The sequence below is a fragment of the Mirounga angustirostris genome, unplaced genomic scaffold (genome assembly GCF_029215605.1).
Source record: "Mirounga angustirostris isolate CCGP_5_RB_7025 unplaced genomic scaffold, mMirAng1.0.hap1 SCAF_5, whole genome shotgun sequence".
Lineage (NCBI taxonomy): Eukaryota > Metazoa > Chordata > Mammalia > Carnivora > Phocidae > Mirounga > Mirounga angustirostris.
The window spans coordinates 148,338,634-148,365,656 of record NW_026991713.1 but is presented as its reverse complement, the minus strand read 5'-3'; the positions used below and the strand labels follow the sequence as shown (position 1 = coordinate 148,365,656).

General features: G+C 50.7%; 1 protein-coding gene across 15 annotated transcripts in view; it reads right to left on the bottom strand.

Moving 5' to 3' along the window:
* Positions 1 to 27,023, bottom strand: part of CLEC16A (C-type lectin domain containing 16A) — a 203,776-nt gene that overhangs the window by 92,650 nt on the left and 84,103 nt on the right. For all 15 annotated transcript variants that reach the window (XM_064592545.1, XM_054507507.2, XM_064592547.1 and 12 more), the window contains 5 exons: positions 26,911 to 27,020; positions 26,100 to 26,144; positions 23,695 to 23,745; positions 19,888 to 20,016; positions 12,171 to 12,291 (listed from right to left, as the gene is read on the bottom strand). In XM_064592545.1, the coding sequence (XP_064448615.1) occupies positions 12,171 to 12,291; positions 19,888 to 20,016; positions 23,695 to 23,745; positions 26,100 to 26,144; positions 26,911 to 27,020 (456 nt within the window). The remainder of the gene's footprint in view (positions 1 to 12,170; positions 12,292 to 19,887; positions 20,017 to 23,694; positions 23,746 to 26,099; positions 26,145 to 26,910; positions 27,021 to 27,023) is intronic.

Below are 27,023 nucleotides of genomic sequence, written 5' to 3'. Positions count from 1 at the left end.
ATGTGTGGTGGGTGGGGAAACCAGCAGCTTCGGGGTGAGGAGCCCTGTGTAGGCAGAGCCCCAGACAGTCTCACTGAGTGGGTCGGAGTGAGGGATGTCTTGAAACCCAACATTAACCCTCAACCCCATGCCCTTACCCCACGAATTCCTGTTTCCCGTGGCAGCTCACTGCCCCCGCCTGTCAGCCAGATGTGGTCAAGGAGGCTGGCTTCAGCAGCACCATGAGGCCGGGGTGGGGGCTCAGGAGCAACTGTGAAGCCAGTGGTCCAGGGTGAGACTCTCCTGTGTTCCCGTGACTGGAGCAGCACAGGCAGGAGAGATGGGGGTGCAGGGCCGGGGTACGCCCTGCAGGTCACAGGCAGGACCCTGGAGGGATCTAGGGTTCGGATGGCCACTTTGAAAGGATGCCCCAGGCTCTTGTTGGGGGAGAAAGGCAGCGGAGGAAGCTTGCAAACCAGAGAGAGGACAGTTTCCAGAGTCTGCACCAGGGTGGAAGCACGGAAGGGGGTGAGCGGGGGCCAGATTCTGAATCTACCTAAAGCCTGAAGTGGCAGGATTTGCAGAGTGTGGTTGTAGGGGTGAGGGAGAGAGAGAAGACGGGATACTCCAAGGCTTTTGGCCTGAGTGCACAAATGGACTTTCCATTTATTGACTAGGGCAGACGGTCACGTTTGAGTAGCTTCTCTGTTGGCCTTCGCTGGCTGGGCCCTATCAAGTTGTGAAAGGTCCTTGCTCGGCAGGCAGCGTCCCTCCCTCCCGACAGCCCCGTGAGGTACAGACGGAGAGATCCAAGGTTAGGGGGACACGCCAAGGTAACAGAGCCTGAGAGTGCTGGGGCCTGTCGGCTCTCCTGGCCGCCCTGGAACACAGCCATATCCAAAATCAATCTGCTTCCCAATGGCCGTGCCATGGGTCCCCTCTGATCAGAGGAAACAAAACTATGGCCCCATTTTCAAACACATGGGAACAACTGGGATTTGGGAAAAACACTTAACTTGCATTGTAAAGTGCCTTCAGTAAAAATGACCACTTTTATAGGCAAGGAAGGAAAAAGCTCAAAGCCAGTCTCTTCCACTCAAACACCTCATTTCCCCAGCACATAGAGTGGAATTTAGAAATTCTGCTTCGTAGGGGGAAAAAAATATCCTAATTTCTGTCTTTTCCAGAAAAACTTGTCCTCGGACTACTTGAATACATAACTGACAACAGAGGGCACAGCCATTAGGTGACCTTGTGATTTCAGCAAAACGTGTCTCTCTAATGTAGCTCAATTATGACTGTAAGTTTATAAAACAGGGAAAGATTACAGGAATATACATTAAACCACATCAATGAGCGCTGAGAAAAAAAAAATTAGTCCAGCAGACAGGTACCAATCAAATAATCAATACGCAGGAAACAGCTACATCACCCTGCTTTAAGAGAACCAAATAATGCTGCAATTGGATTTACTTTAAAATTTTCCACTTGAACAAAACTGACAGCTGTATTATAATCACATTTCCAGTCACTTTATAAGATACAAATTTCATTTCTCCATATTTCTACTTCATTTCTGAAAAGGGGCCAGCAACATTATTCATCAAGCACACGGAGGAGCCGCCTAATTCATAGAGAGGGGGGGAAATGCTGTTAATCCCATGTTTTCTGTCCCCTTAGAGAATTGGTGGTGTAGTTCAAACACGCTTTTTTCTGATCAGTCTAGTTCAGGGTCCTGGTTGTAAAGAGGGGCAAGGGGAAAAAGCACAGCATTTTAGTTCCTAGGTAAAATGCTTTGGGGTAGCTCGACTGTTGAAACGAAGACCATCTGCTTGTTTAGAAAGCACCCAGGTCAGTTTAAGACTCTTGGTACATTTCTTTGTGGGTGGGGGTGGCATGGTCTGCACTGGGAACCTGGACTATTCAAATGTCTGGTAGTGATGAACAAGCTTGGTTCTTAACTCACAATCCAACGGCCTCAAATTACTCAAGATAACATTTAGAAATGCCACTTTCATGTTAATGAAAGTGCCTTAAGTGTTTATGAATAATTAAAGGAGCTGCTAAAGCTCTAATCAGTTCAATCCAACAAGCCTTCTTAGAGCGCCTACTGTGTGCCAGATGCCATACCAGGCATTAGGGATGGAAAAAGGTGGTCAGCGCACCGGCAAGATGGCTGGTGACCCCCTGAACGCAGGGCTGGAGCGGGGTCAGGGGCGGCCCCCAGGCTGCAGGTCAGGTGACCCAGCACAGGTGAGGACGTCCACAGGCAGAGACCCTGCATGCACTGTATCCCTTTTAGGGACAAAGAGCCCTGGGGGATGCAGGCTGAAGAGCCACAAAACACGCTGGCCTCCGGGCCCAAGCGCTTGAACTAACTTGCCACCAAGGAGCCATCTGAATCTGAATCAAGCCTTCCCTGCAGGTTTCGGTTCTTCGCCAAGCAGCCAGCACCCACTTTCCTAAAAGTCATCTTTCCATGAAACTTGTCTAACAGGCCTGCGTGGCCACCTCCATTTCTCAGTGTATCCCATGGACAAAAACAGTCATGCGGCTTTCTGTACTTGGTTTGTCAGAACTCCTACAGAAAACCTTCTCGTAGGACAAGTCGTTCCCCGTGCAGTGTGCAGTCCCGATGATGAACGCTAATGACTGCTGTTGGGAGGAGAGCCTGCACGCACCACGGGTGATCCCGAGCATTTCTGAGGGAATTCTCTCTGTTATCTGCAGAGAAGTCCTGACGCAGGCACTATCATCCCCATTTTACTAAGAGAAAGAATGGCTCAGGGAGGTAAACTAGTTTGCCCAAGGTCACACAGCTGGGATTCAAACTCGGTTTTTTCCCTGAATCCAAAGCCCGGTCCCTAAGCATTAAGTCCTTGAATTACATGCTGGATTTTCAAGGAGTTGATTTCTCTCTTACCACTTTCTTAGGCTTTTATTTTGAAAAATTTCAAACTTCCAGAAAGATTTAAAGAGTAGCACAATAAACATACACATGCCCTCCACCTAGATTCACCAACTGTTACTACTTACTTAGCTGCACTTGCTATACCCACACCGTCACATTTTTATTTTGTGAATCATTGTGGAACTGTAGGCAGCATGACAATTTACCCCTCAACACTGCCGTCTGTACTTCCTAAAAACAAAGACAGTCTCCCACAGAATCACAGTGCTGTTATCACACTTAAGAAATGCAATAATGACCTCAAATTATGTGACCCAATCACAATCTACATGCAAATTTTCTGTTTTCATAAAAAGTCCTTTAAAGCTACTTGTTCCTCTCCATCCAAGGTTGTTGCGTCTCTTCTGTTTTGATCATCTAGAATGATAATCTAGAACTGGCCCTCTCCCCAACCATGTTTTTTTGGTCTTCCATGACATTCACATTTTTGAAAAGCTCAAGTCAGTCGTCTTTTAGAGTGTCCCACAGTCTGGATTTGTCTTTTACAGGCTTTATTATTTATGCTATTTTCTCATTTTTTGCCAGGATGAGGCATATGACAACAACCAGATCATCAACGAAATAAGGCAACAAAGAGAATTTTCCAGAGCTGACAGCTGGGACCACAAAACTATCACTGACCTCGCAAGAGAAGCAAATCAATGAGCTCCCATTTTCACAGACTTATAATCAAGCCACATAACTTGCTTGGGGAGCTTCATAATGCTCTTGTTGGCAAAGAATATCTCAGCAGTTGGATGAGTTAGCCAGGAACTTCCATGTGGCCTACAAGCTCTCACCTGTCAGGACATCGGGATGAAGCGCTCAGAGTGCTAGGAACTGGGGAAACGGGGAAGCCTGCCGGGTTGCTCACAACATTCACGTTCATATCCATCAACAAACAGAAAGATAGCAAGGAGGGGAGATTTGGCCCAAATTCAAACATGGATGCAGTCTTGGTGGAGTATGGCTGTCATCCATGTAAGTGCCCACAGCTGCACTTGTTCTGGGGGGAACGAGTGGTTTGCAGGTGGGGGGCACAGCCAGAGCAAAGGCCCTGGGATGGGAATGCATCTGGTGTGTCTGAAGACAAGCAGGAAAGCAAACAGAGCCAGGTGGTGCTAGATAATCCTCAGCTTCTCAGCGGCTATAAAGTCAGAGTGGGAAGGAGGCCACGGTGAGCAAAGGGAGGACATGATCTGACTTATGTTTTAGAAGATGACACTGGATGCTGTGTTGAGAATAAACTGCAGGGGACAAGGCAGAAGCAAGTGACTGGCTTAGGAGGCTGGCTGCCACAACAATGCAGGTGATAGAAGATGGCTGGGCAAACCAGGGGCCAGGGGTGGAGCTGAGAGAGGTGGTCTGGTCTGGATTCGGCTGGAGAGAGGGGCTGAAGAGGTGTGCTGACCAACGGGGAGGCAAGCTGAAGAGTAAGAGGGGAGTCAAGGACGAGCCCAAGGTTTTAGGGCCAGGATGGAGCTGCCACTGACCAGGAGACGGGCAGGCTGCAGGGGACAGCTCTGTGAGGGAACTCAAGTTCCACTGTGTTGGTGGTAAGCGGGAGCTGCTGAGCAGGCAGCTGGGGTTAAGTGAGGGCCCGAGGCTGGAGACAGAACGAGCTGGTGTGAAGCATGCCTGGCCCTGGAAAGAGGCAGCCCACAGCTGCTTGTGGGGAGGTAGGCCCCATGGGACCAGACCATTTCAGATTCTAAGTGAGAGGGATCTGGGTTTGTGCGATGTCTTTTTTTTTTTTTTTTTTACGATTTTATTAATTTATTTGACAGAGAGACACAGCGAGAGAGGGAACACAAGCAGGGGGAGTGGGAGAGGGAGAAGCAGGCTCCCCGCCGAGCAGGGAGCCCGATGCGGGGCTTGATCCCAGGACCCTGGGATCATGACCTGAGCTGAAGGCCCAGGGTGCAGACCCAGAGTGCGCCTTCCCACTCTGACTTTACAGCCACCCAGGCGCCCTGTGATAAGATGTCTTGATTTTAAAATGTTGGCAACTCACGTAAAATGGCAAATATTCTGCCAGACACCAAAGGACATCTGTGGGCCTGTCTAACTGAGGGCCAGCAGTCTGTAACCTCTCTACGCCGCTATCGCCCTGCCTTACAATAATCCTGCAAAGGTGGGCATTGCTACTCTCATTTTATTAATGAGGGAATTGAGACTTGAGAGGTGGATCGATTTGTCTCAGGTCACATGGCGAGGAAGCGGCAGAGCTGGGATCCAGAGGCCAGATCCGTCCTCTCCTGAGTCTGTGTTTTTCTGGGACCCAGGGCTTCCTCCATACCCTCAGCTACCTTCTTAAACAGGAAGGCCCTGGGCTAGAAACAGTGGGGGAGAGCTGACGGAAGGTCCCCTGCTGCTCACCTTCCAAGGAGACGAGGACAACTAAAATAGCATTACTGTTGTTAATAATTAGCTCCGAAGGCTCCATCGGTCAGGTTCCAGAGAACAAGCTGGATCAAACAGGATGGGTCTCCAAGCAATAAACAATCCACGTGCCTGGGCCATAGAGCAGAACGCAGGCGCGCTCGAGACCCATTCGCTGGGACAAACCGGGGTGTGCAAGAAGCCCGTGGGCACCACCTTTGGGATGACCCTCCGCCAGGATTGGTCTCACAGGCCTGGCCTCTCAACAGGGCTCCCTGCTGGAACGTTGCCCCTGACCCCATAAATCTACCCTCACACTGAGGCCAGGGAGGCTCCTTCTGAGATGTAGATCATCTCACCGGGTGAAAAACACTTCTCACTGTTCTTAGGAGAAAGCCCGGGATCCCTGATCGACTACAAGGCCCACACACTGGGCCCCGGGCAATCTCAACGTCACCTCACCACTGCCCTGCCTGGCCACACTGCTGCTTCTCATCTTCCTCAACTCCCCATCAACCCCAGGGCCTTCGCTCCTGCCATGCCCCGGGCTACTGGCACCTGCCCTACCTCCAGCTCTCGGATGGGTGGTGGCTCCCTCAGAAGCCTCCCTGACCTCCGGGCAGGTCAACCCCTGTTACCTGAGCTCCTTGGCACAGTGGCTGTCTGCCTTTGCTCTGGGTGATGATGTGATCGGTGTTCCCCTCCACCACAAGACTGAGCTCAAAAAAGACAGAGACACTTCTGCCCTTGTGATTGGTCTGCACTTGAATTATTTAAGGAACAGACCCCATTAAAGCCCAGGACGTAGGCCTATTTCTTGGAAAGTCTGTCCCTTGTTCGGAAGTGATGCCCTTCCTACTTATCTGGGATTAACAACACTTTCTTTTATGAAATGGTAGTTCATAAATGCTTAAAAAAAAAAAAAAGAAAAAGAAAAGACTTGGTAACATAAAAAGTTGGCAATCCTGTCCCCAGAGGTTCTGTGGGGTTTTATTTTTGTCCTGGCATTTCACTGGTCTGTGCAGTCCCAAGGTCTAGGACCCACGGGAAGCACTGCTCTATCCTACATGGACATTTTCCAGGCCCCCTAACAAGGGTGCCCACGCCTGGGTGAGGAGGCAGACCCAGAGTGCAGACATCTGCTTATGTGAGGACACTTCTCTGGAGGCTTGGGATCCCCCCTCACAGACTGTGGGTTTTTTTGAGGAACTGCCATCTCTGTTGTAACACAGTACAAGTGGAAATGCCAAGAGCTGTGCAATGGTCACAGGAGATGGCTCAGCCAATGGAGTGTCACCAAACACGGTAACTCTGAAATTCACGAAAGTACGTGGAAAACCACCTCCGAGGAGAGCGTGGAGAGGTTTCTGACCCTCTCCCCAGATATCCCAGCTGGGCTGCCTCCCAGCACCTCTTCTCTGCCCACCCAACTAACCTTCATTGTTTGTTTGGAACCAGCCCCTCCTCCAGGGCTGGCCCCCTGGCTTATGGAATCGCTGTTCCCTGACTCCTTGCTGCCTGCACTGTCCCCAAGCTCAGAACCCAGAGTCTAGCTGGATCTCCAGCATTGCCACAAAACGCTGTCCCCAGACTGTGCTCCCCTCCCCCTTTCCCCACTGTTCTTGGCCCCTGGAACCCCGCTGGGCCTCCTAAATGGCCTCTCAGAGACTACACCAGGCACTGTTCCAGGCACTTCACATATATTAACTCATTTACTCCTATTATATAGATAAGAAAACTGAGACACCAAGACGTTAAGGTACTTGTTGAAGGCTCTACACTGGCAAGTTACAAGGGCAAAGCTGGGATTTCACACCAGGCACATTCTGGCTCCCAAGACCATGTTCATAACCACCTCTCAGGTGGCCTCCCCAGCCCCTTGACATGGCTCATGGGCCTCTGCTGGGACCGTGGGACCTGGCCGTTCCAGTAGACCTTCATATGGCTTCCCATGGCCCTGGACCTGAGACCTGGCTCATCTCAGCCCCTCTCTCCCCAGCTCCTCACCTGCTGGCCGCACCAGCTCTCGGACAGGCCATGCTCTCTCCCATCTTCCAGTGTCACCTCTCCCATCTTCCAGTCACTGCCCACCTCTAACTGGTGGGCCTCAGTTTTGCATTTTCTCAGAATCTTTTGGTCCCTCCCTGCATGGCACTTGACCAGAGAAGCCTTCTCTAACCAGCGTAGGGGGTCTTTTCTCCCAGTTATTCTTGAACACAGACCCCCGTTTGTCACCTCCATGGACCATCTCAAACAACGTGCGATTTCCTGTTGGCAGTCCTTCTACCACCACCCCCCCACCCCAAACCGGAAGGACCACAGAGCTGAGACCAAGTCTGTCATCAGTTCCCTAATGCATCTCAGCTCCCAGCACAGTGCCTGGCATCCAGCAGGTGCTCAACATGTAGCTGAACAAGTAGATGGGTTTTGCTGGATGGTTCTCATGAATGGATTTAGAAAATCCGAATACAAGATGAGGTGTGGGAAGCACAAGTTATGGGTACAACGTGTACATGTCAAGTGCCTACGTGGAAAAGGCTGGGAAGGAATCCAGAAGTTTCCTGAGGATGCCTGGTATCTACTTAGGATATTTAGATAATGGGAGAATTTCTCCTGAGTGTGATTGGCCTTATTTTCTAGAAACAGGCAAGACTCCTTTCAGAAGGCTTTGATGCCAATCCTGGCAGGGACCTGGCTTCTCCTCACAGCCTGCTTGTCCTCAGGGCACTCCCGGGGACTGTCGGTCAGTAGGCCCATGAGGGAACATACAGGAGCGCCCTGCCTGGGTGGGGGTGCACCACCCTTCGTCTGGTCCCAAGTAGCCAGTGTGGTCTTCTTACCCCTCAAAACAGTGCCATCATACAAGTGACAAACTGGTTTAAATATGTCAGGCTATGCTCTTCCAAATGTTGTTAGAGCAGAAAATGCCCACCCCTGGGAGCCCTGAAGTATGCATTCTACATCACTGTTTCAGCAGCTGCACCAGGGGAAACAGCTGGCTCTTGCCGCCCACTGCCCTGCCCCCTGAGCACCTGCTGTGCATCAAGTGTGCACCATGTGCTTCCCCAATGTGATCACATCTGATTTTCAGTGGTTCTCCCTGCACATCTTTTAGAACCATTTTAAAGGCCAGGCCACTGAGCCTCAGGAACATGAAGACCCCGAGCAAGGTGTCAAGGCCAACAACCTCCAACTACACCAGGGAAGGCCAAGGCAGATGTCAGTGCGGCCAGCCGGCCCGCCCTCCTGTCCCTGCTCCACCCAGAGCCGCAGCTGGGCCGGGGAAGCTCATGATCTGTAACGGTGGTGACCCATTCAGTGCCAAAGAGCAGCCCCAAGTCCTTCTCTGTGAGAGAGAAGTATTTATAGATGCAATGATATGATGTCTTCCATTGGCTTTACTACACTCAGGGAGGGCGGAGGTGAGCGGAGGTAATTTTGAAAAGAGAAATGGCGGAGCAGATGGAATGAGACGTAGTGAAAGAGTAATAACCTCTGAAATGCAGGCGGGGTATGTGGAGATTCATGGTGCCATTCTCTCTAAAAGTCTCATCTATTTTATCTTGTCAAGCTAGCCTTCCCTTCCCATCCCCCTTCCCTCCCGGCTGCCAGTCCCTGACCTGCGCCCCACGCCACTCTCCTCTCCAGCGGAAACAAAACAGGCTTGAGCACAGTCAGCTCTGCCTCTTTCTGCGGGGCGCGATGGCCTCCACCATGCTCCTTGTCCAGAGCCCCCGTGTCAGAGGTCACCGGGCACACCTGCCCAGAGGCCCGCAGCTGGTCAGCAGACACGTGACGTGGCTTCTGTGTACTCTTAGGCCGTGGTTTCTTATCAGAGTGAGACAAGGTCAGTAAATACACTTTAAGCCGCCTCTTCCCGTGGTATGGAGCTGGTGTGCCTTTGAGCCTGTCCGCCTGGATCACATCACCTTCCATGAAAGTTGACCAGCCCCCAGCATTTCTCCCTGAGTCAGCTTTCTTCAAATCACGGCGCTCACGAGAAGCATGCCCGGCTTCCAATCATTCGGCAAATATGAATGCCTTTGCCTATATTATGATGTTGCCTACATTTTATATATGTAGAAGGCATTTTGTGACATGCGAAGCATACTGATTTTTCCCCACTGGAAGGTCAGACACTCCTGCATTTAAGAATAATCACCGGGAGAAATACAAAGAAAAAAGGACACAAAGTCCAACAACAACACATGCTATCTTATTCTAGTACCATGTGCTCATAAAATCCATAAGTCCTAGTATTTTCTTTTTTTTTTTTTAAGATTTTATTTATTTTTTAGAGAGCGAGCGAGAGAGAAACAGCATGAGAGGGGAGAGGGTCAGAGGGAGAAGCAGGCTCCCCGCTGAGCCGGGAGCCCGATGTGGGACTCGATCCCAGGACCCTGGGATCATGACCTGAGCCGAAGGCAGATGCTTAACCATCTGAGCCACCCAGGCGCCCAGTCCTAGTATTTTCTGGATGGCACTCTTTAGCAAAGATATAATTTGTGACCGGGCTGGGTAAAGACAGACAGCCATTACTTTCTTAATGGCCAACTACCCAAAAAGGCTCAGTTAAGTGATCTCAACTAGCAATCTAATCAATTAAAATTGATAAGTGAAATACTTTTAACCTTTATTTCAGCAGGCCATTCCTGGGGGCGGGGAGGGGGGAGAAGGAAGGAATGTGAATTCCCAGCATAAAACTTAATTCCATTTCATGGATGCAAACATTCTTGCTGCCCTGATGGAGTGGTCCCTTTGAAAGCAAGCTGTTTCCCTCTTCCCTTGAATCAAATCAGAGAAAGACTGGTTTATGGTTCTCTGCAGCCAACTCAATCAATTTAAACCCTTAGAAAAATCCCTATCGCAATTTCTCAAGGAGAAAAGGACCAAAGGAGATGAGCACAGAGCAGCCCAAAGGGGACTTAGCTTCCTTGTTCTTCCGAGAGAGAAGAAAAAAAGAGATTAAGAAGAGGGCAAGAAGTTAGGGGCGCCTGGGGATCTCAGTCCGTTAAGCATCCGACTCTTGGGTTTGGCTCAGGTCAGTCTCAGGGTCGTGAGATCGAGCCCCAAGTCGGGCTCTGTGCTCAGCAGGGAATTTGCTTGAGATTCTCTTTCTCTCTCTCTGCCCCTCTCTCTCAAATAAATAAATAAATCTTAAAAAAAAAAAGTTAGTCAAGCAGGTAAAACCCGTAATAATCACAGAGAATCTTCTATTCAGGCAGAGTGCTCTGATCTTTATATGCATCACCTGCTTTAATTAGCAGGTAACACGGACTACAGTTCCTTGAGCACAGTTATATACTAGACACTATGCTCTGTCATATAATATTTCATATTATATTGTGCTCAAGTCTCAAAACAAGTCCATCATATAAGGAAGTCATCCCCAGTTTCCAGGTGAGGAAACGGAAGTTGAAGGGGTTTCAGTCATTTGCTCCGGGGAATTCACAGCAGGACAGGGTGTGTCAAATGGATCAAATGCCAACCCTCATGGTCTACATCATGATCGCTGGTCACACAGCTGAGCACTTCTGTCAAAACTCATCCAATGGTACACTAAAACTTGGTGAATTTTATCAGATGTAAACTGTTATTTCAATAAAGCTGAGTTAAAACAGCAGGGACCCTGTCCTTACCATGTGGGCCATAAAGAGTGGCCATCTGCCACTCCTGCCTGCTCAGCTTCCATCTCTTTGTGAGTTTCCTTTGAGGGCAACCTCCCTCCTCCCTCTCAGGTGATGGAGTTGAAAAGAAATGGGCCCCACTTCCCAGCTTAGGGTTCACCACATGACCCTGGCCTCGCTCAGTAATGAATCACATTCCTCTGACAACGACCGGTTCAGGGATGGCCCACTGACCACCCAAGCCAGACCAGAGGAAGACCACCTGCTGTGGACTTCCACAGAAGTTACAGGAAAAGGAAGCCCTATTTCTGGGAGGCCCGTTTAGCTGGTTCAGCAGATTTTGGAGCTGCAGATGGCCACCTTGTTGGTACCTGGTGAGAGCCCTCCTGAGGATGAAGCCAGAACAAAGGGAAGCCGAGCTGAGACAGGGCAGCAGCTTCCTGCTGACACTGCTTGAGTACCTAGATCCAGCTATGCCTGAAGGCAGATGTACTCCTGGACTTTCCAGTGACACCAGCTAATTCCCCTTTCTTTTTCCTTAAGCCAACCTAAGTTGGGTTTTCTGTCTCATAACCAAAGAATCCTACCATATCACAATGCCTTTAAGAAACAGAAAACCACCTTGCCCATCCGTGTGCATGTGCCCTATAGCAAATGGAGGAAAGAGAGAGCTGTATTTGTATGAGGAGGATTACAGGAGCTCGACCAGGCTTTATACCCACTGTCACTTTTAATCACAGCCTCATGCTCATGCTGCCGAGGACAGCATGAGGCACTGCGTGTGGTTATGGAGGGAGCCCAAGGCTGCAAGCCGAGCGGTTCTCCGGCCTCCCCTCCTCTGCCTCACATACAGGCTGCTGGTTTGCATTTTTGAAAGTTTTCCCCTTTTTCATAGCAGAGGCCTTAATCATGGAATCCTACAGAAACCCCTTAATACACAAAGCCAATCATGCTACAGTTATGTGGAGGGCAGGGATGCTGGACACCCCAATCACCCTGTGCAGCTCCACCTGGGCTCCGGAAAGCAGAGCCCGCACAGACAAGACTGCCAGGTGCCCAGCATCCAGGGCCCCTTCTTTGAGTCTGGCAGGACACGCACACTGTTAGCTTTTGGTGACAGAGCAACCGCAGGAGCAAACGCAGGTCGCACACAGACCCTCCCAGGGACACCGGAGCCGTCGTGGCAGCATGTGCACCCCTCCCCCCCACCCTTCCCCCCCGCCAGGACTCACTCAGATCTAGCACATCATCCGTTTTGATCAGGTCTTCCTCCCGCGTCAGGGGCAACTGGGTTTCGGGCTCCCCTCGCAGCTGCAGTGACAGGGAACGGAGCATGAAGAACACCCGGATGGCCTGGACAGAGTTCAGGAGCAGAGGAGGATGAAGCTGGAGTTATTTAGGTGAAGTGCTCCATATGGAGAAATCACACAGTCTGTGACTCTTGATTTAAACAAAACAAAACAAAGTCCACTTGTCCCAGTATCATGGCTCTGGTGTTTTCAGAGCAAGGCCAAAAAAAAAAAATCAAAGGGTGCAGCCTGTTTTTAGTTCATAGGTTTAGGCCACTTCACCTCAACTGAGCACCTGTCATTTGCCAGGAGCTCTCTCCTAGTGCCATGTGACCTTCATGACACCCTTGCTTAGCAAGCAGCCGCATTTTGCAGACAATGCACTGGGACCCAAGGAGGCTAAGTGAACCGCCCCAGGTCACACGGCTAGGGAGGGCTAGAACCAGGCCTCTTCCAACTAAACCAGCACAGAATTTGGAAATCCGTATCACAAGTAACAGTGTTCCCATGTCCCGCCTAGTGAATGCGGGGGTAGGGAGGGCAGAAGAGGGTGAGATGCTCGTAGGGTTCGCAGCCAGCCAGACTCCGTTAAAATTCTGCCCCTGCCCGTTCACAGCAGAGTCTCAGTGTGCTGTGGATGAGACAGCAGGCCTGGGGCCTGGCCGGTGTGCCATCACATCAGTGCCCCAAGCACCCTCAGGCTGACCCAGCCACTTCCTGGGGCCAGAGACAGCCCCGCCAGCACAGGGATTCCTGGCCCGTGGACGAGGTGTCTGCGTGGAGTCCGGTATGGACATCAGACGTTTCCAGAGAGCAGGAAAAACACAGAATCCCAGGCCCAGACCCAGAGAAGTTCGCGCAGAAAGCGGCTTTTACCGAGGACTCAGCCTGCTGTGAGTGCACCTGACCCCTGGGTCCTAGATTGGGGCTGAGGTGCCCACCGGCAAGAGTCTAGGAAGCGGAGGCACAGCCCATGGGAGAGGCCACCTCCATGCCACCTTCCCCGACACACAGCTGATGGGCCTACCTGAGGCACACGCCTGAGGGAAGCAGCTCTGGAGTCAGACACGTGAGGCCTGTGTTGGACACACCAGGCAAGGCCCCTGGCCTCCATGAGCTTCGATTTCCACATCTGTGAAATGGGGTGGTAGTCCCTGCCCTGCAGGCCTGCTAGGAGGCTCTGAGATAATGGGGGGGGGGGAGGGGGGAGCAGCCCGCATGTGTTCCGTAAAGGGGCCGCCGTCCTTTCCTCCAGCCACTGGATAGCTGGGCACAGGGGAGGGCATGGGGACAAACCACTGTCGCCACTGGTGAGCCACACAACGATGAATTCCAGCCCACTTTTGGTCTTCTTGTTTACAGTCCTGAGGCTACAGGCCTGGCCCACTGAGAGGGGAGACCGCCCTTCCTATGACAAGGTGCCTCCCAAAACAAAGCGGGGGGGGGGGCAAGTTCCTGCCTGCAAAGAGCAGGCCTTGCATGGACTCCTGCTGACCCAGGCAACAAGGATGCCCACTGGCACATTTAAACCCGAATCCGGCCTTGGCCTGGACCTGGCAGGAAACCTGAGCCACTGCCTCCATCTCCTAATGGAGAAAACTGGAAGAACAACCCTACCTCCTGGATGTATGCTGAGGTCATGTATTCCCCCTTGTCCACCAGAAGCATTAGAGACAGATAAGCCTTTATATTATAATGATGGGGGTGGTAGTAGGGATGGCGGCATTAGTATTGATCTGATTGTCCTTACCAGTTTTTTAAAGTACAGCCTTCCTAAGACATTTGCAACAATCAGGAAAAAAAGGAAGTGCCTTTTCATTTTTTTAAAAATCAAAACAGCTTTTATTTATTAAGCACCAACTGTGCGCCAGGCACCGTGTGCACCTTACTGCAACGTAAAGCTGTTACGCAAGAAAAAACGGAACTGGGAGGGACAGAGCGATCCAAGTTCACGCTGCTCGTGATGCCTGAGCTGGGCTTGGAACCACCAATGTCTGATGTTTGTGTCACTTAACCAAGCCCACAAGGACACTCGCATGCGTGCACCAGCCCGAGTGCAGAAAGCCTGAGATGCGGGTGGCCCCTTGAACTATATGGCCATCTGAGCTCTCAAGTAAGGAATCATGGCCTCGGAATTGAGGAAAAAGGCCCATCGGTCAGGTCCAAGCTGAGTGAATGCTTCATTTCAGTGTCAAAAATCCATTCCTCTCAAAGGTTCTGAAGGCAAAGTAATCAAGCAGGACCCTTGCTGGGGAGTGAAAAAAGAGGAACGTGTGCTTTTTTAGACCATCACTCGGAGAACCTGAAACCTTCCAATACAAAAGGAGTTTGGAATTTGGCTCCTAGTATAGACCTTTTTGCTTTTGCTCTGGAAGCAACAAATGGAAAATATTTCCAGAAATACAAAAAATAATGACAATAATACAACAATAAAAATATAAAGAATATAGAACACGCTGACGAACCCCACAACTTCGGGAATCCACGAAAGAGAGGTAAAACACCAGGATAAGGGTCCTCAAATTCATCCCACAGCCCCCTAAACAGTAAGCCCCCCCCCCCCCCCCGCCGCTTACCCGAGACCTGCCAGGTACTGGCGGGGCTGGACCGTGTCATCTCCCTGAAGCCTCTTAACGACCCTCCGTGGTTCCCATTTTACAGACCGGAAACCAAAGCCCAGGGATGTGAGGCAGCCTGCCCACAGTGACTCAGCTAATAACCGGACTCCAAAGTCTGTGTTCTTCCAGCCACATGCCTTTGCCTTCAAAAGATTTAAGGCTGGGGAACCAGGCTTTTATTGAATGCTTCTCTTTACTTTGCCAAATAAACATGCACTTTAAAAAGTATTAAAAAGGAAGAAGGAATTATTGCTTTCTGATGCTTCCACAGAATGCCAGGAAGACGGACTCTGGAAGCACACACCAGCTTTGGCAAGGGGTGACAGCTGAGCATGCTCAAGTTAAAGAGGCTCATCCCGTGTGCTCTAAGGCACCTGGGAGCAAGCTCTGCAGCAGAGTCGTGGGGAAGGAAGCGGGGTCATGGGAGAGGAGTCCACTACAGTGGGGCAGGATGGCTTCAGGGTCGAACAGAACTCGGCGAGTGAGTCACGTGAATTCCCTGGGCCCGGGCTCGAGTTCTGGGAATGGAGTACCCACCGGCCCTGATCTTGGGGCCTCCCTGGAGGTGCACCCTGAATCGAGAGCTCAGGTCCAGCCCTCTCTCTGCTTCCCTTGTCACATTTGCAAGCCATGGAGTTCGGGGGGCTGTCACCCAGATGAGGAGCCCACCAGGCGTGGAAGTGGCTGTGAAAAGCCAGTCACTCCTAAGAGGGTGCCGAAGCAGTGTCACGTGGGCCCGCCCCGCCCTGAAAGCCCCTTGGCAATATGGGGAGCGTCACACAGAAAATGTCCGTGCCCCCTGAACCAGAAATTCTACTTCTGGGAACTTTTCCTAAAGAAATAAGCCAAAAGAAAGAAAACCCTGTATTCGTGAAGCTGCTCAGGACAGTTTAGTTGAAAATAATGTAATACTGGAAGCAACCAGAATGTCTAGCAGCAGGAAAATGCCTGAGTAAGTTATGGCAGAAGTCGCCAGATAAACTTTCACGCACCAGTAAGAAATGTGACTGAAATTAAAACCGCATCCCAGCACAGAAAGCTTCTCACTGTACAAGGGAGAGAGGGAAGGAAGAGACTGGAAGGAAGAGCACAATGCACTCTTCCTACCGGCATGAGACGATGTGACTGAACACAAAGACAGGGAGGAGACACGAAAAGCGTCTAAGCTTTCTTTGTTTAGGGTGATGAAATCACGGGAAATTCTTTCCCTCTCCTTTCGAAACCCTATGAGATGTGCTTTAATGTGTAATATGCATCCAAAGAATAAAGAAAAATATCCTATTTCCTTACAGGCAATAGCGATAAAAACAAAAACTGTTTGTGGTTTTACGTGGGAACAAGGAACAGAAGTCAGGAACAAATAAAATTTCACGCGACTATATTTATTTCATACTGGCTTCCAAGATTATCACAGACGGCCAGTGGCTTACATTCAGATCTTGAGATTCACCAGAAATTCCTCTCCCTAACTCTCTTCTCTATGCTGAAGCTTCAGTAGATGGCTAAAAACTTTCTTTCCCTCCTGAGACGTTAGACTGCTCCACCCCTGTTCAGCCAACATTTCCTGAGCTCTTCCTGCCTGCCGGGCACCTTGCAGTCCCTCTACCTTATCTACTTTGGCCAGGAGCTGAGAGACAGGACGCACTGAGGCTCAAAGAGGGTAAGCAACTTGCTCAATGTCACACAAGTGGAGCTGGGATTGAACCCTGGTTGGTCCCACGAGCCTGTGTTCTTTCTTAACGGCTTCTCTCAGCTGCCCCTGGGATAGGTCCAGCCCATGTCCCCACTTCTGCTTCCATGTTCTCATCAGATCCCAGTAGTTCCTAAAACCTTCATTTCAGCGTGAATTCCCCTTATTAGCTGGCATGGCTCAGTGGCACTCTTGCTATTTTGGTCTTATATTATTTATTCACGGTCTATTCTTGCATTTTGCACAGTGCCTGGCTCCTAGAAAAATGCACAACAAATACGTTGAATGAAAGAATAAAGAGTGTGATTTGCAAAATGCAAGAGGGACACCATGACTTTCAGTGTCGGATGCCTCCCCATGGCCTGAAAGGCCTAGCCATCCTCCTGTCCTGTCCCCTCCCCTCCACTCTGCTCTTCACCTGCTCCTTGAACACGCTATACTCTTTCGCATCTCGGGGATTCTGCACTCACTGTCCCTTCGGCCCTGTTCATTTCTGCACCATCTGGCATCGAGTAGGCATCCAGTGGCTCTCTGGTGATTGGATGACTATTTTACAGGTTAGGAATGATGTATTAGTAAGGGTTGTTTGAACTTCTTTAACAAGTCCTCAAGGAAAACGAAAGGTGGGATTTCTGAAAAGTGTCAGCCTCCTGAAAGTTAAAAAAAGTCTACTTGGTGGAAAAAAAAAAAAAAGGGAAGAAGAAAATGTTTGAATCCAAAAGGATGAAATGGAATGTTCTTTGGATACAAGCAAAGAACTTGAAACAAACCACATAAGCCCTCAATTGCTTGCTAAACCATACACTTCCTTTAGCTCAAATTCAAAGCACACTGCTGTGTTCTGATGTCTGAAATGGGCTAAGGAGCTAAGCTTCTAGATGATTCTAGACAGCTGCCTTCAAACAGGAACTGGACTGAGGTGAGTGGTCAAAATCCCCCTTTAGAAACTGATTCCTGAAGTCAGGGAAGCTTCTCTAAGGTAGATGGCTTCACTTTGAGATGGTCAGCGCTATTCTATATATTCTGCCACCTTCTCCCTGGCTCTAAACCCAGGGACCCTGAGACTTGAGGGTTGATCGTATAAACTTGTCAGACAAAGGCTGAACGAGTGACTCCAGGGAAGCCCAGGCATTCCTGGGAGGTCTCTGTGCTTCACGTAGCAGTTGCGCCATGCATCTCATCTGGGGAAAGGGAGGTGGGCAGCACGACCCTGGAACTTACAACCAAGTGAGATGTCTGGGGCAAAGGGAAGAAGGGAACCCCTACCCTCGAGAACTCTTACTGGCTTTCTGTGCTCTGCCCTTCACTGAGTCCCCGCAGTGACTCTGGCAAGGCAGGTACATGCTGCTTTGAGACGGGAGAAGGAACCCCAGAGCCCAAGCGACCCTCCCTTTGCCATATGCCTTGGCCCTGAATTTTTCCCATCCTCTCCTGTAGATCAGGACCGTCTGCCCCAACCCAGCAGGGCCTGATGCCAGGAAGTAGCTAACAAGGTCAAGGTCCTCAATGGGCTCTAAGGACCCAGAGATCAGCCCCCTCCAGCCTCATCACTTCCCACAAAGCCTCCCTCACTGTGGGCTGCAGCCATGTCCCCTCCTTGGAGGTGCTGGAATGAGCCACATCTGTCCAGGCCTTTGCCTTTCCTGGCTGCCCAACCTATCCCTCTGCCACCCATTCTACATCCCTCCCCAGGCAGGAGGAGGCGCCTGACCCCATGTTCCTTTAGCAACAGCCTCAGACGCACAGACTGGCAATGCTCCCTTTCCTACCTTGTCCTCTAGACTCTGACTCCTTGAGGACAGACATGTTAGGTCCCTGCTGTCCGACACCAAGCAGGGCTAGTAAATACAATGAAGGGAGTGGTGGGAAGCAGGTCACACTGCCTGCAGGGAGTCCTGGCTCTGCTACTTATGAGCTGGGGGACTACGAGCCAATCACCTGACCTCATCATGCCTCAGTTTCTTCCTCTGCAAGACGGGTTCATATAATGCCAACTTCTTAGGACGGTTGTAGAATTACATGAGGAGGTTCACATAAAGGACTGATGGGAATGACTCACTTGGTATCAAAGAGGAGCTCATCTAAGTGTTGAGAAAACTGGGGGCCCAGGGACCAAAAAGAAGGCAGAGGGCAACCCAGAGCAGCAGCTCTCCCCATTCACAGCCTTCCGGACCTCTGGCTCAGGGGACGAGGTGGGCCTCGGGGACAGGACCTTCGCTCTAGCCTCGCCACGGAACATTTCCGAGGCCAACCAAAGGCTACAGGTGAGCATGCCCGCCCGTGAAGGAGTCGCCAACACAACCCATGTTTGTCAAAACCAGGCCTGTGGTGAAGCTGGGGCCAGTGATGCCCAGTGCAAACAGTGCCACCCACAAACATGCTCGTGTGCCCGGCCACGGGGCCTGCAGGGCTGGCTGGGAGCACGAGGAAGGCGGGTGTCACTGGCTCAGACAGGGTGGGTCCTGTGGTGAGGTCTGCGGGTTTGGTCAGACAGCAGGGAATGTGCGCTGACTTAAAACATACAGGTCGGACTTCCTCTGCATCCCCCTCCACCCCAGGCCTCCGAGGCCAAATCATCGCCTGGGTAGAGGAAGGCCACGGAATCCTCCTGTTTGAGGCAGATCCAGCAGGTCACTCCTGCTTCTCAAAATCCCAAAATTAACACCTCTGCCGCTCTGGTTAGAACGGGGATTAGCTGAGAAGAAGAGGGCAAGGAGCTCATCGAATTTATCCCTTCATGTCTCCAGGGAATGATTTTCTAGGAAGAGGTGATGGTGCTTTCTAAGAAAGAAACTGATCTTACGCGAGAGATAAAATACTGTGAACAGCCCTGTGAGACTGCTTCAGAAAAAGTGCTGATAAGGGACGCACACTCCAGCAGGGTTCTGAGAACTCCTCTGCTTTTCACACGTGGGAGCGGACTGGCAAGAGTCACAATCTCATTTGTGTGTGCCTCGCACCCAGATCCCTCAGATACCTTATCAGCACACCACTGCTCCATCTCCAGGGGTCCCGAGCCTCCCTGGGAGAGGATTTCACACCAGGGCCTCACCTGCACTGCCTGTTCTCGGCTCACTCCCCCAGGTGCCTGGCAGCAGCCCAGAGGTGTCCCCCCCAGAGCCTGGGGCTGGGGCCCTGCTCTGCACCAGCCAAGGCAGCCTGCCTGGCCCTCACACAGGGGAATCTCAATCCTGTTTTAGCCAAGGGCAGCTGGCCTTGGGAAGTTCCTCCCGGTGGCAGGGCGCCAGGGGGGTGTCATCCGCCCCCTGTCCAGAAGTGGGTTGGAAGGCGGGCTCTTGACCTGGTCAGCTGGCAGCCCAGGGAGAGGGGGGTCCCGCCCGCACTTACTCACCCGCCGGGTCTTCTCCACATCGCCGCACGGCAGCCGCTTTACAAAGTCAATGCCGGTCAGTGGCGTGCCCGTCGGGGGCAGCAGGATGGAGGCGTCCATCATGAGATACTCCACATTCATGGGCTTCATCTAGAAGGAGAGACATTGTAGGAAACCTCACCGAAGGGAGGAAGAGCATGGGGCAGGTTACCCAGGCCCCTCGCCTGTACCTGCGCACAGCTAGTGAGTAAAGCAAGCCCACATTAGGGCTGGCATGAGGTCTCAAGGCAGCCAGGCGTGCGAGATGTGAGCCGTTGTTTCCCAAGACACAGACCTTTCCTTCCCTTGAAGTGATAGCTCAGACACTCCTGGGAAGCTGCCTCCGTGCTGTGAAAAGCTGCGCTCTCCCACCGGCTCATGCCCCTCCGGCTCATGCCCCTCCACCCGGCAGGGAGTGGGTCCCTGACCACAGCCCGCCTCCCTCCCTTTGTGCTGTCAAGAATGACGACAGCAGACTAGTGATGGCAGCTCTCAGTTATCGTTTATCTAGAGTGGGCTACAGACTGTGGGCAGGCGCTGACCTACAGGCTTTGCGTGCGTGATCCTCCTTAATCCTCCCAAAGACTCCAGAAGGGATGTTTCCTGATCTGCTCATGAGAAAACGGAGACTCAGCCGGCAGGTGGCAGAACTAAGACGCAGACCCAGGCCTGCCCTGCTCCAGACCCCGTGACTCCTGCCACATGACCACCATCCCCTTCCTTCCTCACCACCTTGCTGTCTTTACCTGGGATCATACAACAAAGTCACTTACTGAGCATCTACTAAGTGCCAGGCGCCTGCAGGGCTCACCTCCTGCTAGACAGCGATGTTGATGCTGTTCCTTATTACAGAGGGGGACACTGACCTCAGAGGAAGGGCGTATGCCCACAGCCCCTGGGCCACAAGGGAGCACACTGTCTGTCTGCTTCCACACCACCTCCGGGAAGCCTTCTCTGATTACAACGACGTGGTATTGACACCTCCCCTCCTGGAACTCTGCTGCATCAGTACGGACATTGAATGTGCACATGTTGTTGGACACGGACACTTCATTTCCCTGACATCATAAAGGAATGACATTTCACAGGGTACATTTCCTACAGAATTAACTTTACTCCTCCAAGCATCACATGCTTTTTTGTGTGTCTTTTTGGGTTTTTATTTTTCAGAAAGTGGGCCTTAATCATATTACACTCTCTCCCTCTCCTGGAACATATAGCTGACCACATGGGGCAGTTGTGGTGAAGGCCCAGCTGTCTGCGCTAGGGAGCCAAGGAGACACTTAGTTTGTGCTGCTTGTCTTTTTCTTTTAGCCACCCCCCAAAGGCCTGGGGTCCCCCATCCTGAGCCCCTTTATCCCAGGACCGGGTGGCAGAGCCCTGAGTCCCACCCCAGGGCCGCCCTTGGCATTGCCTTCCAGCCTGCCCACCGTTCCCTAGCAGCCCCCCTCCGCTCTGCCCCACCTCCCTCCACCACCTTCCCGGTGAGCAGTGCCGACGGCTTCTGTTGCACTCATTACACCTCTGCGCTAAATAGGAGGTGATAAGAGAAGTGAACAAGGGTCTAACATGAAGGCATGGCTTCAGTGCAGGGGTCTCCATGAGCACCCGAGGGCCTATCTCCACTTCATTTAGCTCAGCGGCTGCTTTCCTCGAGTCCGACCTCAGGACTGACTTTCAGGTATGGGGGCTGGGGATGTGTCCCCTCTCTATTTCTCTAGGGGGCCAGGCCCTGTGCAGACCACACAGTAAACATGGGACAAGACACACAAGTACAGCCCCAGAAGCTCCCCATGGCAGGAGGGGGAGGAAGCAGATATTCCTTGTGCGCACACCCCACAGGAGGCGCCTCCTAGGTACTTCAGACCCAGGCGCATGGTTTGGGCCCCATCTTACAGATGGAAAAAATGAAGGCGCAGAATGTAAGCAACCCACTGAAGGTCACGCAGTTAGTAACAACAGCAGAGGGGCGCCTGGGCGGCTCAGTTGGTTAAGTGTCACACTCTTGGTTTTGGCTCAGGTCATGATCTCGGGGTTATGGGATCCCGCCCTGCATCAAGCTCAGCGGGGAGTCTGCTTGAGACTCCCTCCCTCTCCCTTGGCCACTCCCTCTCTGCTTCTCCCCCTGCTCACACACACACCGTGTGTTCTCACTCTCTTTCAAATAAATAAATAAATAAATAAATAAAATCTTAAAAAAAAAGGCAGGGGCGCCTGGGTGGCTCAGTCGGTTGAGCGGCTGCCTTCGGCTTGGGTCGTGATCCCGGAGTCCTGGGATCGAGCCCCATATCGGGCTCCCTGCTCAGTGGAGAGCCTGCTTCTCCCTCTCCCTCTGCCTGCCTCTCTGCCTACTTGTGCTTTCTCTCTCTCTCTGTCAAATAAATAAATAAAATCTTAAAAAAAAAAAAAAAAAAAAGGCAGAAACTGAGCAGGGGTTTAGGAGCCTGAGCTTTTCCACACCGTCAAGCGACATAGGAGACTTAACGTTTCCAACAGGAATCCAAACTGTGGAGAATTACATTGCAGAAGGGGACATCACAGGGGCAAGATGAAATGGTAGCTAAGCCCCAAATCCACTCCACTCTAACTACCGGTCCAAAGAGTAGAAGTCCGAGACAGCCTTCCAGGGGCGGGGGTAATAACGGGGAGCAGCGGCCATCGCCAGGTGTGAGGCACATCCGAGCAGCCTGTACCTCACCAGGAGGCCTTGGGCGCTACTGGGGTATTTCTGGAGATGATCTATGCCAGTTTACAATTTTCCCTGGAATAGGCTCTGCAGAGGCCTTGGAAGTGCCGAGGGCGAGGATGTGGTAAGGGCCCAGCAGTCCCTACCCGGTGAGATGGGCTTGGGAGCCAGGAGACACTTAAAGCAAGCTGCTTTTGTCTTTGCGACACTTTAGACACTTAGGTTTACTATAAACTTCTGGAATTACTTCATTTTTTTTTTTTTTTTTAAGATTTTACCTATTTATTCATGAGAGACAGAGAGAGAGAGGCAGAGGGAGAAGCAGGCTCCCCAAGGAGCAGGAAGCCCGATCCCAGAACCCTGGGATCATGCCCTGAGCCAAAGGCAGACGCTTAACCGACTGAGCCACCTAGGCGCCCTCACTCTTTGATGAGCAATGTCCATGAAAAGGACATTTATCATCTATTTACAGAGTGCCAACTAAGGGTCAGACGATAGGGATGCACAGAAATGAACAAAACAGAGAAAGCTGCAAATCTTCTAAACCCATCTTTTCCCATGACTTATGCCTGATGGACAGAGGGAAACAGGGCAGACTCTGGGCAGTGCTGTGGATTCAAGGATAAGCAACACGCTGGAACATTCCGGTGGCACAGCAAAGGGCAGGGCACTGGAGGCAAACTGCTGTGCTTTGGAATCCTGGCTCTGCACCTCCCTGGCTGGACAGGCATGGGGCCTCACTCGACCTCTGATCCTTGCCTCCTGATCGGGGTGATAGGAGTCTACGCTAGCAGCCCCTCCCATCAGGTTGACAGGGGCAGTAACAGGATGAACACATACAACGTGCTCTCCACTCCTGACAAGGCACGAGTCCTCAAAGATTATTCGTATCAAAGTGAATCTTTCCGACCCATCTATGGCACAGCCCACAAAGGGGAAGTGGGGGTCATCTGAAATTTCACCAGTGGCGGGGATCAAAAGGCACCATTTCCAATTCACTTCCCCACCAATCTCGGTCAGAAAGGCCCCAGTTAGACAGCTTTCTCTCAGTTTCACCGGATGAGCCGTGCAGGCAACCAAGTGCGTCCTGGCCCCTCACTTACTGTCATGCTCCTGTACTCATCTTCAAACATGTCCAAGAAAATTTCTTCTCCCTAAAAGAGGAAGGGAGAGAGATTATGCATATTTTTTTCCATAAACACCAAATTATTATAAACTCCAGTTCATGGCTGTTGGGGCCATCTGGTTCTCATCAGTGAGTTCTTGTAAATCACCAGGAAGTAAGACACACACGTGAACACGAACACACACGCTCAAATGAAAGCCCAAATATCATATTCCACCTCTCAATGTTTCTCTTTTTTTTTTTTTAAGCATGTGCAGTTAGATTCCTTCTGTCAAGGCAGCTAATTAAAATGACAACAAAAGTAACACCATATATAATTAAACTATAAAAGTGGGTGAAATTGCGAGTGTTTCACATCATCTATGTGTTGAGAAGGGTTGGAGAAATGGGAAGCCTGGTTCAGGTGCCATTTTAAATCTATGAGGCTCCACGCCTCAGAAAGGAAGCGTATAAGCATACTTAACACTAAAATTACACAGCTTGTTCCAGTCATTTCTGAGGCACACCTGTAAGGCTCTGCAGTTCTGCAGGGCGGTGGTGGGTAAGACTCTGGCTCTGAGACACGCAAACCAGGGGCCCAATCCCAGCTTTACCTCTCAGAGCCTCTCTCTGGTTCGCTGCAAGACTGGAATGACAGCCCATGTCTATGCAGGTCACTGCGAGGATGACAGGAGTTAACCCGAGTAAAGTGCTGACCACAGAGCCTGCCACTCAGTCGGGGCTGGTAAATGCTAGCACTCATGGTCATTATGGTCACCCTCAGATGAAGCACAGCTAGGGAGGGGAGTGGAGATTCAGCTGAATGCATCATGACTATTCAAACTGTCCTGTCTCACTCCTAAGTCCTGAATCTCTCTCTCTCTCTCTCTCTCTCTCTCTCTCACACACACACACACACACACACACACGGTCAGGATGGGAAAAGGAGCAAGTCCTTTATATATTTTTCCAGTTGAAACTTGAATACTCTTGCATGGGGTAAGAACCACGTAAGAACCACAAAAATCACAATCCTGAGAACGTCCAAAAGCTTCTGAGATATTATACTTAGGGTATAACACTTATAGGACAAATAAACAATCTGGGTAGGGAGAAGAGCTACAATTCAAATATAGCTCTCTTTTGGCTAAAGATATACCCTCTGGGAAAATGCCTACCTATATATCTCTGTCTTTCTGACTTTGCAATGCAAAAGCTTTCTAGGGGGGGAAACAAACGAAGAGCCATTATCCTGGAAAGAGACCCAAAGATGACTAATGCAGCCGTGAGGCTCCCACTCTCTTCTGGGCTTTACTGAGGACTTGTATCCTCACTCAGAGGCCAAGCCCCTCGGGATGGCCTATGGGAGCCTAGGATCTCCTCCCCCACGCTGGGGGCCCACAGTGGTCCACCCTCATCTGGGCATGTCCACCATGTTGCAGCTGCATGGGGTCGTCTGCGCCTGGCGAGGTGGATTTCCAGATTATAAGACCTCGCTTTCTCTCAAAGGACACCGACAATAATGGGCAGTGGCTTAAAAAGCTTCCTGCAAAGAAAAGGGATCTGCTGCATATGTGCCTATGATTCACGGCAGTTTGTAGAGACTACAGATAATGAAAGCAGGTGAACAACAAGAAGATGGCAGCGCCGACACCTTTCCTCCTCCAGAGAGGTTCTCTGTATCAGCCAAATGACCATGGGAAACCCTGGCTAAGTGGACCTGGGGAGATCTGACGTGGAAGTCAAAAACTTGGGGAGCTACAGGGCCAGTGTGAATGTGGATTAATCCATCTCCTGCTGACAGATGATGTGCTTCCCTAAGAATATATCACGCTTTAGATATAGAGCAAAACAAAACCATCACAGTGAGATATTTCAAAACTAACCATCTGGAATCTGAAGAGGACATGTACAAATTCCCCGGTGACTCAGAGTCCTGGTGGCCCTTTACAAATCTCACTGAACTTAATGATAAAGGTTTAGAAGCCTGTATGAGGTGTCTTGGCATACATGTCTGTAAATGACATACATGCATAAAATTCATAAGTAATTCAAAAGTTATTTTATATGGAAAACATACATACCTCATGCATATATTAATTTACATATGTAATAGTCCCATGCATGCATGTAATTCACATTTATATGTAGATTCATCAGTAAACAAATTCATATATCATTGATAAACAAACTGTCACAGACTAGGGGTGAGTCCTCAGAAGGGGTACCGCTAAGAAGAGCGCAGGGCCCGCTGCTCGGGGGTTTGACATGGCGCGTGCTTAGTACGCACGGGTACAAGAAGTCACCACAGACTTGTGATAGGTATGTGCGCACGCCTAGATACTACAATCTTGTGTCTGTGATGCACACCACACTGCCTTCCCCTGCGCTCTGGCCACTTACCTTATAAAAATGCCGCGCTAGGTGAACGCTTTCTTCTCTTGCGCCCTGTTGAAAGAGGGAAGATGGGAAGGCGGCCAGTGAGTTGGGTAAGTTACCAATTCCAAAATCTGAGTGCATATCAAGCAGATGAGAGGCTGGGCTCATATCCTTAAATCAACAGAGTGGTTTGTAATAGGGAGGGAAGGAGGGAGGGAGGGCGGGCGGGCAGGCTAGCTTAAAATAAAAATGGGCAAAAGAGAGGGGATTCTGGAAAGTTGTTAACATACAGTTAGGTGGGGGAAGCGGGTTATAAAACATGGCCATGGTGACTCATAAATGTGTCTGTGTGTGGGTATCTGGAAAGACACACGCCAAAGCATCAACTATAGCTGTTCTTTTTTGCCTTTGTACTTTCTAAATTTTCTCAAATAAACATGAAAAATAAGGGGGAAAACAATAAAAACTAAAAAACAATGAATACAGATATTAGCACTATAAAAACATAAAAAGCATGCAGCATGCATGTGTTTGGATATGTGTAACATTTTTCTAATACATAAAGGAAAATATTAAAATTCTGGTTGACAAATACAGGGCCAAAAGCTGTCACAGAAATTACTGAAATTCACTAATTAAGAGGGCTCATCGAGCCAATCTCAGAAGAATGGTAATTCCACCGGAACAAGGGGGTTGTAGTGGGGGATCAGGGCTATTAGGCCCTGCTTCTCGCCGGTGCTGCAGACCCCAGGACCGGGGCTCCCATCTGAATCCAGCAGTTTCCTTCCCACGCACGGCCTCCCGCGGAACCCAGGCGGTGGGAGGGGGCCCTCACCTCCAGGCAGGCAAGGTGCACATCCTTTATGATGCAGCCCATGCTGGTCACCACTTGCTGCTTTAGGAGTAGGCAGCTCAGCTCCAGCGTCGCCAACCGGATCTTCCCATCTG